At 47.8% G+C, this 15,239-nt stretch overlaps 2 protein-coding genes across 3 annotated transcripts; both read left to right on the forward strand.

The window, feature by feature from the left end:
• The first annotated feature begins 809 nt into the window (after positions 1 to 809).
• LOC129135429 (testis-specific Y-encoded protein 3) lies at positions 810 to 3,552 on the forward strand. 2 transcript variants are annotated; one of them, XM_054677328.2, is made up of 6 exons: positions 810 to 1,288; positions 1,896 to 1,973; positions 2,102 to 2,213; positions 2,315 to 2,460; positions 2,567 to 2,648; positions 3,342 to 3,552. In XM_054677328.2, exons 1-6 carry the CDS (start codon positions 935 to 937, stop codon positions 3,362 to 3,364), a joined length of 795 nt encoding a protein of 264 aa, XP_054533303.1. In that variant the 5' UTR covers positions 810 to 934; the 3' UTR covers positions 3,365 to 3,552. The 2 variants fall into 2 exon arrangements, with proteins under 2 accessions (XP_054533303.1, XP_063661095.1); XM_063805025.1 differs by having other exon boundaries at positions 812 to 1,288; positions 2,556 to 2,648.
• An 8,021-nt stretch (positions 3,553 to 11,573) lies between these two features.
• LOC112207444 (testis-specific Y-encoded protein 3) lies at positions 11,574 to 14,313 on the forward strand. The gene is given in 6 exon segments (XM_054677208.2): positions 11,574 to 12,050; positions 12,658 to 12,735; positions 12,864 to 12,975; positions 13,077 to 13,222; positions 13,329 to 13,410; positions 14,104 to 14,313. Coding segments are annotated over 6 exon segments (918 nt in total). The 3' UTR covers positions 14,127 to 14,313.
• The last annotated feature ends 926 nt before the right edge of the window (positions 14,314 to 15,239 follow it).

The raw sequence follows: 15,239 nt of genomic DNA on the forward strand, positions 1-15,239 counted from the left end.
GATATATGGAACTTCCTCAGTCTTAAAATATTCCATGGAGACTGTCAATTTTATGAAAACTATAAAGAATGCTTCATGAAACTACATTGTACAGTGCCATTTACTATTTTACGTACATTTGAAATAATCAACAATTAAAGGGAATACATCAACATTATTTAATACGATTAACGTTATTTTTCTTGAGTAATCCTGTTGAAATTAAGGATTTTAAATAAAACATTAAAAACAAATTATATTGACTGCTTTCAGCTTTGGATGAAATCATACTTGTGTATTTGTAGTAATGGGAAGCATAACTTTCTCCTCACAATTAATCTTTTATAAGGCAGGCGACTTTCCTCCCACGTGCCCGCCCCGATCACTTCCCCCAGGACACCCCTGCCGCCCTAGCCCCAGGAACCAGAGAGTTTTCTCTGGATCTGCAGTATTACTTCCGTACCATCTACCTGGCCTGCCTAACGAAGAGAGATGTTTCCTGTGTTCGTGACACACAGAGATGTTCATGGCTTGCCACACTGAGGATGTCAGGGCACAGGGCTGCCATGCCCACAATTCCAAAGGCCACGCAGCCCGCGTGTGCCTGGATGCCTAGCTACCCGGCACAAGCTCCAAGGGCTTCTCGGAGGAGGCTTGGGCAGGGAAGGCGGGGGGTGGGGGGCTGGAGATGCAGGCCCGCCAGTGGCTGTGCCGCCCAGGGAGACGCCCACCGCCCTCCCATTGATTGGCCCCGACGGGAGGAAGTCGGCCTGGGTGCGGCCCCTCGGCCCTTCGCGCGCAGTCCCTTAGGGGGCGCCTGGAAGCCCGGCGCATGCGCCCTGAGGGCTCGCTGAGCTACCGGGTGCCATAGAGGCTGCGGCAGGGTTCCTGTGGCGTGGGTCGGGCAGCACAGGCCTTGGTGCGTGCGAGTGCCGAGGAGGGCACCGCCTTCAGGATGGAGGCTGTACAGGAGGGGGCGGCCGGGGTGGAGAGTGAGCAGGCGGCTTTGGGGGAGGAGGCGGTGCTGCTGTTGGATGACATAATGGCGGAGGTGGAGGTGGTGGCGGAGGAGGAGGGCCTCGTGGAGCGGCAGGAGGAGGCCCAGCGGGCACAGCCTGGCCCTGGGCCCATGACCCCAGAGTCTGCACTGGAGGAGCTGCTGGCCGTTCAGGTGGAGCTGGAGCCGGTTAATGCCCAAGCCAGGAAGGCCTTTTCTCGGCAGCGGGAAAAGATGGAGCGGAGGCGCAAGCCCCACCTAGACCGCAGAGGCGCCGTCATCCAGAGCGTCCCTGGCTTCTGGGCCAATGTTGTATCCTTCTCAGTGTTTCTTCGGCCTTTCTAGTGGAGAGGTGCTCTCGGGGAAGTGTAAGTGACCGATGGGCAGCTCGGCGTCGATGTGACTCTTTGGGGAACAAAGGGGAGTTGCCACGGACAAATGTGGCTGCGGAAAGCCACAGCAGGCGTGGGTACTATTGTCCTGCAAGCGGCAGAGAAACCCTTGGTGATGCCGAGCAGCAGACGTTTGGGGCATCTTTTTGAAGAGCAGAAGCGAGTTCAGACCAGAAGAGGTTTTTCGGTGAAGCAAGCTATTTTTAAGGGAGTGTGATTGCTGCCCCTTGCTAGTCCGATCTGGGACTGGGCGTCTTCGGCTCTAAGCAGATTCTGCCACTCCTCAGACACCAGCAAGTCTCTGCAAATCGCGCCTCCCCATGTCAGTGCAGTCAGCCTCAGAATCATACACCCTCTGTGAACACAGGAGGCCTTAGTTTACGGGGAGGGGGAGGTGAAAGGAGATCATACATGGAAGCAGATCTGAGAAATCCCCTACCCCAGCCTCTGGGTGCGCTTAGGCCTTCTTCCCTGCTGCTCGTCGCTTTCCCTTCCATCGTGTATAAAGTCTCTTTGACCTAAATCAGATTGCAAACCACCCCCAGATGTCAGCCCTGATCACTGACGAAGATGAAGACATGCTGAGCTACATGGTCAGCCTGGAGGTGAGGCCAGGAAGACTGAGGCTAGAGGGTTTAGCGGGGGAGGGTAAGGGAAATAATTCATTCCTGTAAGCAAGAGTGAGCACCTCACCCGAAAACGTATTTAAGCTTTCTCCACCTTGTCCTGACAGGTGGAAGAAGAGAAGCATCCTGTTCATCTCTGCAAGATCATGTTGTTCTTTCGGAGTAACCCCTACTTCCAGAATGAAGTGATTACCAAGGAATATCTGGTGAACATCACAGGTGACAGGTGGCTCCCAGGATGGGTAGTGGAAGGAAGATGGCGGGTGGATCATTGCCGACGTGATCCAGCCCCCTTCCCACAAAAACTCCTGTCTCTGTAGAATACAGGGCTTCTCATTCCACTCCAATTGAGTGGTATCCGTATTATGAAGTGGAGGCCTATCGCCGCAGACACCACAGCAGCAGCCTTAACTTCTTCAACTGGTTCTCTGACCACAACTTCGCAGGATCTAACAAGATTGCTGAGGTGAGTCCTCACTGGGAAACATGAGAAATGACCCCGTGTGTTCCCAGCTGCTTGGGTCACCTTTCTGAGCCCTGATGAGGCCTTTCCCGATTGAGTCCCCTGACAGATCCTATGTAAGGAGCTGTGGCGCAATCCCCTGCAATACTACAAGAGGATGAAGCCACCTGAAGAGGGAACAGAGACGTCAGGTGAGCCGTTAGTTGGGACTGGAGCTGTTTGATGCCTAGTATAAGGGGGTTGATGCACCTGCCTATTCAGGGAGCCTGGGTGCTCATTTCAGAAATGTAGAAATTGAGGCTCCTTTGGTACATGTAGAAATTCCTTGAGAGGAAGACAGAGAGTGACAGAATCCAGGACGTTCATGGCATTGGGCTGAAAAGGCACATTAGAGACTTCACGCAAAGCAGGTGATAGCTGTGGAGTCTTAAGCCCAGTGAAGAATCGTCCATTTCCAGAATCAATGAGGAGTAAAGCTGAAAATCATTCAGTTCAGTCTGTGGCACTTGATTCCATGGCTGTGAACCCCTCCGGCAGTCATCCTACCAACCCCATAAGATTGGGCTCCCTGAATGTGCGTCCTGATCATCCTTGCCCCAAACCACAAAGGACTGTTTAGATTGATGGATTTCCTTAAGCTGTTGCCCCATCAGACTTCTGTGTGCTTTTAGGGTACAGTGCATCTTGTTAGCTGACTCCCCTCACAGACAATACTGGGAATGGGGCAGGGATTGCGCAGAACAGTTTGTAACACGTGGTAGGAGGAAGTTTAAGGGATCACAAATGGGGAAGGGATATCCTTTTCTCAGCGGGCCCCACAATTGAAACATTTCAAGGTATGGCTCAGAGAAAATGCATTTTAACGTGAGTTTGTGTTTCTCTAGGGGACTCCCAGTTGTTGAGTTGAATATGATGGAGCATCAGATTTTACCTAATACAGCAGAACTCCTAAAAAGTTACAACAGTATGCAGGACGGCAGTACTCAGCATGGTCTTATGCACAGGAACTAAAGGAAAAAGAGATCGAGTCACCAGAAATCAGGAAGAGGGGGTAAATTTGGATTGTATGGAATGAAAAATAAACATTCTCAAGGATGTGTGACTCTGTGTCTGTGTGTGTGTGTGAGTGTGTCTTTGTGTTTGTGTGTGTGTGTGTATGTTTATCCACTTTATTCGGGTGTGATAATGAATTGATCCATCCACGTGCTTTATTCTCTTCATGGAAATTACCAGTCTGCGTTGGAGCTGGGCCTCTAAAGTTGTAGAGTGAATGGGTGTGGGATGTGTTGGGATTCTTCCTACAGGACAGAGTGGGGGAGGTAAAAGCAAAAGACAGCTTAGTTGGAGGCTGACTTCATCCTGTGGAAGCAGAGATAGTTCAAGGAATGGGGTTACTGGGTTTCCAGGTCCCAGTTTGCTGGGACCTCCAAAATCCTTCATTTTGAGTATCATCATACACAATAGATAAGCACAGGATGATGGAAATCTTAAAGTTCGCTTTCGTGTTGAATCCACATGTTCTTTCAAAGGTGAATGCATAATCCTTTTCTGGGACAATCAGCCTCTCAGGACTTCTGAAACATCAACGTGAGAAGAAATGGGCATGTAAGGTGTATGGAGGGACTGTGGGAAAGGTGACAGAGGCATGTGGGAAGGCATTCAGGATACGCTTTTGGCATAGATGACTACGGGAAAAGACAAACTTACAGAAGTGAGGGGAAAGGGCGTGGATTAGTGGAATATAAGATTGTTGGAGAATCCATCCAGGGACTCTCTTGTCACTTGATGACCCTGGATATGGACACTCTTGTGGATGTTTACATCTTTAGTTGGGTTAAGCTTTTCTCCAAGATTCTATGTTAGGTGAGGAGCCCATAACGTATGTAGCTAACAACACTACGAGTGCATTTTGTGCTCTTGCAAAGTCTAGTGAGTCTCTATATTCTCCCTCGTGATTGGCACTGCAGATTGTTTCTGGAGCCCAGGGCCCTTTAATTTTCTGTGGCCTCTTCAGCATACTTTGCCTAAGGTTTAGAATGTAAAGCAAATATAGTTGTAGAGTATGTGTTGCAAGCCTCACACAGGAGGACAAAACATACAGCTTTCATTCGCGAGTGGGAGGCTGCTTCCCAGGAACACCTGTGTCTATGCACAAGACAAGGGGTTGCCTCTGTCAAGGATGGGGCAGGAGGATTTCAGTGTCGGAGGCAGAACTTTCTTTCCTGTTCCCAGATGAAAGAGTTCCAACATGAGCATCCATGTTGACCACACGCTAATAGAGTGCTAACATTCCTGTCCCGTATAGACTCTTGTCAGCACAGCTTCTGTGAGAAGAGCTATGTTGTTTCAGGGAAGAGGGTTTGACAGTCAAAGTTCCTGAATCTGTTGTGGTGCCTTCAGTATGCATTCTACCCCTTCTGCTCGGTATCAAAGCAGTTGAGCTTTGAAAATCTATCGCCCGGTTTTGTCCCTGCTCCTATGCAGACAGCTGAAGCTGTGGAGCGGGAGTCTTGTCCTCCCTGACTACCGTCCCCCTGACCCACAAACACAGGAGAAACACGTTTTCTAAGCAAATTATTCTGAAAACAGTCGGAACTCTTTGGCCCCCTCAAGCTGCCCTCTATCCTACTGTGTGCATGTCAAAGACACTGTGGTCCAGTACGGTATCCGTATAGTGGCAATGGGGCAACAGATTGGTGTGTGCACTCTGCGCAACTCAGATTAGGAAACGTCTGGGGACTTGCCTATAACGAGGTCGTCTTAAAATGCGTTTCCCCAAATTTAATGCATAGGAAAATGTTGAGGAAAGGGTCTTGCAATGATTTTTCTAGGAGGTAAATAGATAAGAAAATGACCGTAAATGGATGCCAGGACTGGTTTTGGAGCTAGCCTGTTTTAAAGTGGTGGTAGGGGAGGAGCTTTTTCCAAGGCAGGCAGCAAACCAGGAACTGTCTACAATGGATGGGCGTGCCATGGGTTGGTGGCTCAGCCATATTGCCACCCCACCGAGTGAATGCAGCAGACTGGGCTTCTTCCTTGAGTCCTACGTGCAATTCAGTCTAGTGATTTCACATGAGATCCCTTCTTCTGGTATTATCACAGATCGTGCTGAATTATAAAGGCTGTGTAACACTTCTTCCACTGAATATCCGTGCACGTGGGCCACAGATGCTAAGGGCACTGACAAATTTGCATTGTGCCTCAGTAACTCGGAAGCACATCTGTGATTTGTACCGACAGGGACTTGGTGTCTTTTCATGTTTAAACTACCACGTGTGTGTTTCTGGTTGTGTATGTTTATTTCTCTGTGCGAGTTTGTATATTTTCTCTGACTCCACCTAGGTCTCCGTGGTTCCGATATTTTTCCACACTCCCTGCGGCAATTTGCACGTGCCTATCTCTACAACCATTGTAGACTTTGTATCTGTGTCTTTGAACATCTATCAGTCTCTCTCCCTTCCTTTTTTCCTTTCCTTCCTTTACACCCCTCCTTTCATCCTTCCCTTACTTCCCCAACACACGCTCTCCATCTGTATCGTCTATCTTTCTATTCTCTCTCTGGGTTTACTTTCTAATTCTGAATTCAAGGGCATTGAATTGAAAAGAAGCACTCTTTGTACTTTTATGTCTTTTAACTCATTTGGGGAATTTGGCGTGTTATTATTTACAGTGTTCTCTCTGCCCTTTCTCATTGTTCTCCCCAGCTGGGGCTGTTATTATGTGAAAGCTGGTTTCCTTCATCAGATCGCATAGGCTCTGATGATGTTTCGTTTATTTTGATTCTCCTCACACTACATAGTTTTAATTTACCTAATGTGACTGTTTTTTGTTTGTTTTCCGAGAATGGGTCTTACTCTGTCTTCTAGGTTGGACAGCAGCCCCACGATCTCAGCCCACTGCAGCCCAGGCACCACACACCCATGTGATCCTCTCAACTCAGACTCTCACACACCTGGCAGTACAGATGCATGCCACCCCTCCAAGCTATGTACCAATTAACTAAATACTTACTTTTTGAATGTGGGTCCATGTTGCCCCAGGCTCATCTGGAACTCCTGAGTGCAGGCAATCCTCCCACCTCAGCTTACCAAAGTGCTGGGATGACAGGTGTAACCCATGGACCTGCCATGGCTTTGTGTTTTTTACTTTTTTCTTCCTCCTCCTCACGTCTTGTTTTGAAACATGCACTGAAGGTTTCAATTCATGGACTATAGTCTCTGTGCCTGGAATTTCTATCTTTCAACTCATCATCAGCATTCATAGGGATTTTCATATATATACACACATATATAAAAATACATATATACACACATATATACGTATATGCATGTATATACGTATATATGCACATTTATATACGTATATACATGTATATATTATATATATACATGTACACAAATGTATTTATTTCTCAAGTTACCAAAAGGCTTGCATTCTTTCCTGTGCCATGAAAAAGACTTTGCTAGAAAAGAAAAGCACTGCTTTATAATACAATATTTTATTTGCATTTATTTTGTTAAGGCATTTTAAAAATTGTAGGTTTAATTTAAAAATGTCATATGAAATGATACATATTTACCACTTAAGGCGTGATGTTCAACAGGTCATATACATTCTGCATTGGATACATCCAGCCAATCAACATATGTGTGACCTCACATAGTTGTCATTTTTGTTGTGAAAAAACATGGCATGCACTGTATTCAAATATTTTTAGAGAAAGAATATGTTACCACTAGTTATAGTGAGCATGCTGAAGAAAATATTTTTAACCTACTCCTCCTTTATAACTAGAAGTATGAGTTCTTCATCCAGCATCTCGTCAGTGCACCCTCTTCACCGCAGTCTTTGGAGTCTTACTTCTCTGAAGTCCGCTTTTTTGATTTCATATAAGAATGAGATCATGTGCTATTTTCCTTTCTGATACCTGGCTTATGTCACTTAACAGAATGGCATGCACACATTCAGCAGATTCCCATAGTCAACATATTTCCATTGCGCATACGTGTTTTTGCTGCATTTTTAAATCCATTTATCAATGGAGGGACACTCAGGTTGCTTCCGTATTTTGGCTACAGCAAAAACGTAATGAGTGCAGCAATAATTGCATGGGTGCACGCACCACTTCAACATACTGATCTGTGTACTAGTGGGCGTGCCCGGGTATTCTGATTTGCTGGATCATATAGTGGGTGGTTCTACTTGTAGATTTCTGAAGACTGTTTATACTTAAATAAGAGCCATAAAGCTTCTTTAATGCCAGCACTAATTTACATTCTCCCCAAAAGTGAGCAGGGAATTCGTTTTCTCTGCATCCTCACCAGAGATTAGGGTTTTCTTTTCTTTCTTTTTTGTTTGACTTTCGGATAATATGCATTCTGACTGAAGTGAGAAGAAATCTCATTGTGTTTTTGATTTGCATTTTCGTGATGGATTGGGGATACTGAGGACCTTTTAGTGTGTCTTCTGGGCAACTGTATGTCTCAGTTTCACAAATGAGTCTTCGCAGCCTTCGCCCATTTGTTTTCATGCTATTGAGTTGTTGGGAGTTCCTTCTGTACTGTGACTATTCAATCATTGCTCCCATCCTGTAGGATGCCCCTTCTGTATGTTGAGTTTTCTATGGTGTGGTGAAGCACTTTAGTTTGCTATGATTCCAATCTCTGTTTTTGATGGCGTTTACTGTGTTCTTGCAGTCACTTTGAGACCATCATTGCACACACGGACGCCATGGAGCTTCTTCCTTGTGATCTCTTCTGCTATTTTTATCGTTTCAGATCTGACACTGGAGTTTGGTGATAAATAATCCACTTGTAAAATCCTTTGTGTGGCTATTCAGATTTCCCCAACCTAGTTTATAGAAGATACTTGATTTTGCATTGGGCGTTCTTGCTTCTTTGGGTAAAGGCGGTGAGCTGCAAATGCAGTGACTGAGTTCTGGGCTCCTGTTGTTTTTCCTGAGCTCTAGTCTCTGCTTTTCTGCCAGTGCTATTGTATTTTGGTACAAAAAGTTTTGTAGTAGTATATCATGAAGTTAGGTAGTGTGGTGGCTCCAGCTTTGTGCTTTTTACTGGATTGCTCTGGGTTTTCAGGATCTTCTGCCATTTCATAGCAAATTTGGGATTCCCAGATTGTTTTTCTAAGAAGATTGTGTCATTGATATTTTTACAGGGGTTGTATAGCATCTGAGGATGCCTCCGGTAGTAGTGATGTCAATGCCGTTTAGACAATGTGCGTGTTTGTGTGCACATGCTCAGGGCCAAGAGACACTGGGTGTCCTCACCAATACTGAGGTGGGCCTTAATATCCAGGCAGATTGCCTTCTGGAAACACACAGAATGTCCTGTTCTGTTTTGCCGTCTCTTCACATTTCCTCCCCTGTGAGCCCTGTGTGGTCCTCCAGATTCCCTGTGCGGTGGCCTGCCTTTTTTGGGGTGGGGAGTTGGTGGGTGAATGAGGATGGCGGAGGGAAGCAAGCATGTCAGTGGAGCGTGGTGTCATCCAAACGGTACTTAGCAGGCCTGGGAGAGTCATTCTGGGAGGACGCAGACCTAGACAGGCCTCAGGTGGGCATCTGTGTGGAGGGTGAGAGATCCCTGGTTGAGCCCAAACTGAACCCCAGGTAGAAGCAAGCCTCAGGACAGGGAAGTAGCTAGCAAGGGATGATGAGGCAGCTATCCCTTGATCCTGGCTTCCCACCCATTGACCTTAGCTGCTTATGCCTATTAAGCAGATTACGGTTCCCCCATCGTGAAATGTGGGTACCACAGTTCCCTGATGGGCATTTCTCCACCAGCCCATGATGGCCTGAGTTTCCTTACTGCAGTCTCCTCCCTGAGCCTTGGCTTCTCTATGTGTGTCCTACCTCCAGGACCCACAGGCCTCTCAACCCCCAGCCCTGGGCTGCTTCCCTAGCCTCTTCTCTGCTCCCTCCCTGAGGGCCTAACTCCCTTGGGTAGTGCTGCAGAATATAGAGCCACAGGCCCTGGCTGATGATCTGGTGGACTGGGCAAATTGGCCGTGACAGGTCAGGTTCTGGTTCAAAGCCAATTCCTCCGATGCCAAGGAATGTCGAAGAAGGTCCTTTGCGTTGATGCCCCATAGCTGCCCCACCTCAGCAATCGTGCCGTAACCTGGGCCGTCACAGTCAGACAACCAGCTGAAGAAGCTCAGGCAGTGACCTGCGGGAAACTCGGGCTTTCACTTGCATGACCCTGGAACCACTGGACTGCAGTGGAGCCAGTCGCCCTGTATCCTGGAGGGAGACGAGTCAGGAAGGCTCACGCCAGGCCCAGCTTCCGAGGTACTACCCCCTCTACTCCTCATGGAGGATGCCAATGCAATACTCCTTAGTCATCACTTTGTTTCCGAAGTAAATGTTGTGATGAAAGGCAAACTTCTTCCTACCACTTGTATTCAGGGTGGCCGAGTTCCTCCACCTGCCTGTCCAAGAAGGAGAAACAGGGCTGTGAAGGGGCAATTTCATCTAGGTGGGCAGAGGTGGCATTCTAGCCGGGGTGAAGCATGCGTTTCCCCTTCCCAGCTTTCCCGCTGAGACACACCTGAGCCCCAGAAGGACCTCAACCAGACCAGGACCGTAGCACCCTCCCCCAGACCCAGGCTTTCCATCCTGACCTGCAAATCCAACATGCAGCTCTGAAGGACTTTCTCATGGTTTCTGAGCTCCTTGCTCTCACCAGAAAGAATCAGAACTTTTAAAGTGTTCTTTACGCCAACTTAAATTTTTCATTTGGACTACCTCATGTTTTGGATGAGGCATGTATTTTTACATTTATTTTCACCCTTATTGTACCTCTATGATAAACTGCTTGCTTACATTCATACCATAATTATGTCTCAGGTTACTTGTCTGTTCCTAAAGATTCACTGAAACAAAGAATTGCATATATGCTTGTATCTTTCAGCAACCGTATGTCAGATAGCACTGCACATTACTGCAGACATCGCATATACAGGTCCAAAGGTAGATGAAGAAGAAGAAAGCAAGCTTGAAACTCTATACATTCCTAAAAGCATATCAGAAACTCACAAATAACAGTGAAATCAAAGAATGATCCCAGCCAATTCCATTACATACCTAGACTGAAATATGAAACTTCAAAGAAAAGACAGATTAGAACTTTGGGTTTGTAAAAATTTTCCTAAATAGGTATAAGTATTGGAAACTTTGTCTCACTAGAAAACGTAAACAAAAATCCATGTTTTTCATGTTTGTAAATATACATAGTTTTATATCCATCAGTTATGACATGCAAGAAGTAATAAAGTGGAAGTACAATAAAATGATATATGGAACTTCCTCAGTCTTAAAATATTCCATGGAGACTGTCAATTTTATGAAAACTATAAAGAATGCTTCATGAAACTACATTGTACAGTGCCATTTACTATTTTACGTACATTTGAAATAATCAACAATTAAAGGGAATACATCAACATTATTTAATACGATTAACGTTATTTTTCTTGAGTAATCCTGTTGAAATTAAGGATTTTAAATAAAACATTAAAAACAAATTATATTGACTGCTTTCAGCTTTGGATGAAATCATACTTGTGTATTTGTAGTAATGGGAAGCATAACTTTCTCCTCACAATTAATCTTTTATAAGGCAGGCGACTTTCCTCCCACGTGCCCGCCCCGATCACTTCCCCCAGGACACCCCTGCCGCCCTAGCCCCAGGAACCAGAGAGTTTTCTCTGGATCTGCAGTATTACTTCCGTACCATCTACCTGGCCTGCCTAACGAAGAGAGATGTTTCCTGTGTTCGTGACACACAGAGATGTTCATGGCTTGCCACACTGAGGATGTCAGGGCACAGGGCTGCCATGCCCACAATTCCAAAGGCCACGCAGCCCGCGTGTGCCTGGATGCCTAGCTACCCGGCACAAGCTCCAAGGGCTTCTCGGAGGAGGCTTGGGCAGGGAAGGCGGGGGGTGGGGGGCTGGAGATGCAGGCCCGCCAGTGGCTGTGCCGCCCAGGGAGACGCCCACCGCCCTCCCATTGATTGGCCCCGACGGGAGGAAGTCGGCCTGGGTGCGGCCCCTCGGCCCTTCGCGCGCAGTCCCTTAGGGGGCGCCTGGAAGCCCGGCGCATGCGCCCTGAGGGCTCGCTGAGCTACCGGGTGCCATAGAGGCTGCGGCAGGGTTCCTGTGGCGTGGGTCGGGCAGCACAGGCCTTGGTGCGTGCGAGTGCCGAGGAGGGCACCGCCTTCAGGATGGAGGCTGTACAGGAGGGGGCGGCCGGGGTGGAGAGTGAGCAGGCGGCTTTGGGGGAGGAGGCGGTGCTGCTGTTGGATGACATAATGGCGGAGGTGGAGGTGGTGGCGGAGGAGGAGGGCCTCGTGGAGCGGCAGGAGGAGGCCCAGCGGGCACAGCCTGGCCCTGGGCCCATGACCCCAGAGTCTGCACTGGAGGAGCTGCTGGCCGTTCAGGTGGAGCTGGAGCCGGTTAATGCCCAAGCCAGGAAGGCCTTTTCTCGGCAGCGGGAAAAGATGGAGCGGAGGCGCAAGCCCCACCTAGACCGCAGAGGCGCCGTCATCCAGAGCGTCCCTGGCTTCTGGGCCAATGTTGTATCCTTCTCAGTGTTTCTTCGGCCTTTCTAGTGGAGAGGTGCTCTCGGGGAAGTGTAAGTGACCGATGGGCAGCTCGGCGTCGATGTGACTCTTTGGGGAACAAAGGGGAGTTGCCACGGACAAATGTGGCTGCGGAAAGCCACAGCAGGCGTGGGTACTATTGTCCTGCAAGCGGCAGAGAAACCCTTGGTGATGCCGAGCAGCAGACGTTTGGGGCATCTTTTTGAAGAGCAGAAGCGAGTTCAGACCAGAAGAGGTTTTTCGGTGAAGCAAGCTATTTTTAAGGGAGTGTGATTGCTGCCCCTTGCTAGTCCGATCTGGGACTGGGCGTCTTCGGCTCTAAGCAGATTCTGCCACTCCTCAGACACCAGCAAGTCTCTGCAAATCGCGCCTCCCCATGTCAGTGCAGTCAGCCTCAGAATCATACACCCTCTGTGAACACAGGAGGCCTTAGTTTACGGGGAGGGGGAGGTGAAAGGAGATCATACATGGAAGCAGATCTGAGAAATCCCCTACCCCAGCCTCTGGGTGCGCTTAGGCCTTCTTCCCTGCTGCTCGTCGCTTTCCCTTCCATCGTGTATAAAGTCTCTTTGACCTAAATCAGATTGCAAACCACCCCCAGATGTCAGCCCTGATCACTGATGAAGATGAAGACATGCTGAGCTACATGGTCAGCCTGGAGGTGAGGCCAGGAAGACTGAGGCTAGAGGGTTTAGCGGGGGAGGGTAAGGGAAATAATTCATTCCTGTAAGCAAGAGTGAGCACCTCACCCGAAAACGTATTTAAGCTTTCTCCACCTTGTCCTGACAGGTGGAAGAAGAGAAGCATCCTGTTCATCTCTGCAAGATCATGTTGTTCTTTCGGAGTAACCCCTACTTCCAGAATGAAGTGATTACCAAGGAATATCTGGTGAACATCACAGGTGACAGGTGGCTCCCAGGATGGGTAGTGGAAGGAAGATGGCGGGTGGATCATTGCCGACGTGATCCAGCCCCCTTCCCACAAAAACTCCTGTCTCTGTAGAATACAGGGCTTCTCATTCCACTCCAATTGAGTGGTATCCGTATTATGAAGTGGAGGCCTATCGCCGCAGACACCACAGCAGCAGCCTTAACTTCTTCAACTGGTTCTCTGACCACAACTTCGCAGGATCTAACAAGATTGCTGAGGTGAGTCCTCACTGGGAAACATGAGAAATGACCCCGTGTGTTCCCAGCTGCTTGGGTCACCTTTCTGAGCCCTGATGAGGCCTTTCCCGATTGAGTCCCCTGACAGATCCTATGTAAGGAGCTGTGGCGCAATCCCCTGCAATACTACAAGAGGATGAAGCCACCTGAAGAGGGAACAGAGACGTCAGGTGAGCCGTTAGTTGGGACTGGAGCTGTTTGATGCCTAGTATAAGGGGGTTGATGCACCTGCCTATTCAGGGAGCCTGGGTGCTCATTTCAGAAATGTAGAAATTGAGGCTCCTTTGGTACATGTAGAAATTCCTTGAGAGGAAGACAGAGAGTGACAGAATCCAGGACGTTCATGGCATTGGGCTGAAAAGGCACATTAGAGACTTCACGCAAAGCAGGTGATAGCTGTGGAGTCTTAAGCCCAGTGAAGAATCGTCCATTTCCAGAATCAATGAGGAGTAAAGCTGAAAATCATTCAGTTCAGTCTGTGGCACTTGATTCCATGGCTGTGAACCCCTCCGGCAGTCATCCTACCAACCCCATAAGATTGGGCTCCCTGAATGTGCGTCCTGATCATCCTTGCCCCAAACCACAAAGGACTGTTTAGATTGATGGATTTCCTTAAGCTGTTGCCCCATCAGACTTCTGTGTGCTTTTAGGGTACAGTGCATCTTGTTAGCTGACTCCCCTCACAGACAATACTGGGAATGGGGCAGGGATTGCGCAGAACAGTTTGTAACACGTGGTAGGAGGAAGTTTAAGGGATCACAAATGGGGAAGGGATATCCTTTTCTCAGCGGGCCCCACAATTGAAACATTTCAAGGTATGGCTCAGAGAAAATGCGTTTTAACGTGAGTTTGTGTTTCTCTAGGGGACTCCCAGTTGTTGAGTTGAATATGATGGAGCATCAGATTTTACCTAATACAGCAGAACTCCTAAAAAGTTACAACAGTATGCAGGACGGCAGTACTCAGCATGGTCTTATGCACAGGAACTAAAGGAAAAAGAGATCGAGTCACCAGAAATCAGGAAGAGGGGGTAAATTTGGATTGTATGGAATGAAAAATAAACATTCTCAAGGATGTGTGACTCTGTGTCTGTGTGTGTGTGTGAGTGTGTCTTTGTGTTTGTGTGTGTGTGTGTATGTTTATCCACTTTATTCGGGTGTGAAAGTGAATTGATCCATCCACGTGCTTTATTCTCTTCATGGAAATTACCAGTCTGCGTTGGAGCTGGGCCTCTAAAGTTGTAGAGTGAATGGGTGTGGGATGTGTTGGGATTCTTCCTACAGGACAGAGTGGGGGAGGTAAAAGCAAAAGACAGCTTAGTTGGAGGCTGACTTCATCCTGTGGAAGCAGAGATAGTTCAAGGAATGGGGTTACTGGGTTTCCAGGTCCCAGTTTGCTGGGACCTCCAAAATCCTTCATTTTGAGTATCATCATACACAATAGATAAGCACAGGATGATGGAAATCTTAAAGTTCGCTTTCGTGTTGAATCCACATGTTCTTTCAAAGGTGAATGCATAATCCTTTTCTGGGACAATCAGCCTCTCAGGACTTCTGAAACATCAACGTGAGAAGAAATGGGCATGTAAGGTGTATGGAGGGACTGTGGGAAAGGTGACAGAGGCATGTGGGAAGGCATTCAGGATACACTTTTGGCATAGATGACTACGGGAAAAGACAAACTTACAGAAGTGAGGGGAAAGGGCGTGGATTAGTGGAATATAAGATTGTTGGAGAATCCATCCAGGGACTCTCTTGTCACTTGATGACCCTGGATATGGACACTCTTGTGGATGTTTACATCTTTAGTTGGGTTAAGCTTTTCTCCAAGATTCTATGTTAGGTGAGGAGCCCATAACGTATGTAGCTAACAACACTACGAGTGCATTTTGTGCTCTTGCAAAGTCTAGTGAGTCTCTATATTCTCCCTCGTGATTGGCACTGCAGATTGTTTCTGGAGCCCAGGGCCCTTTAATTTTCTGTGGCCTCTTCAGCATACT

This window comes from Pan troglodytes, chromosome Y (assembly GCF_028858775.2).
Source record: "Pan troglodytes isolate AG18354 chromosome Y, NHGRI_mPanTro3-v2.0_pri, whole genome shotgun sequence".
NCBI lineage: Eukaryota > Metazoa > Chordata > Mammalia > Primates > Hominidae > Pan > Pan troglodytes.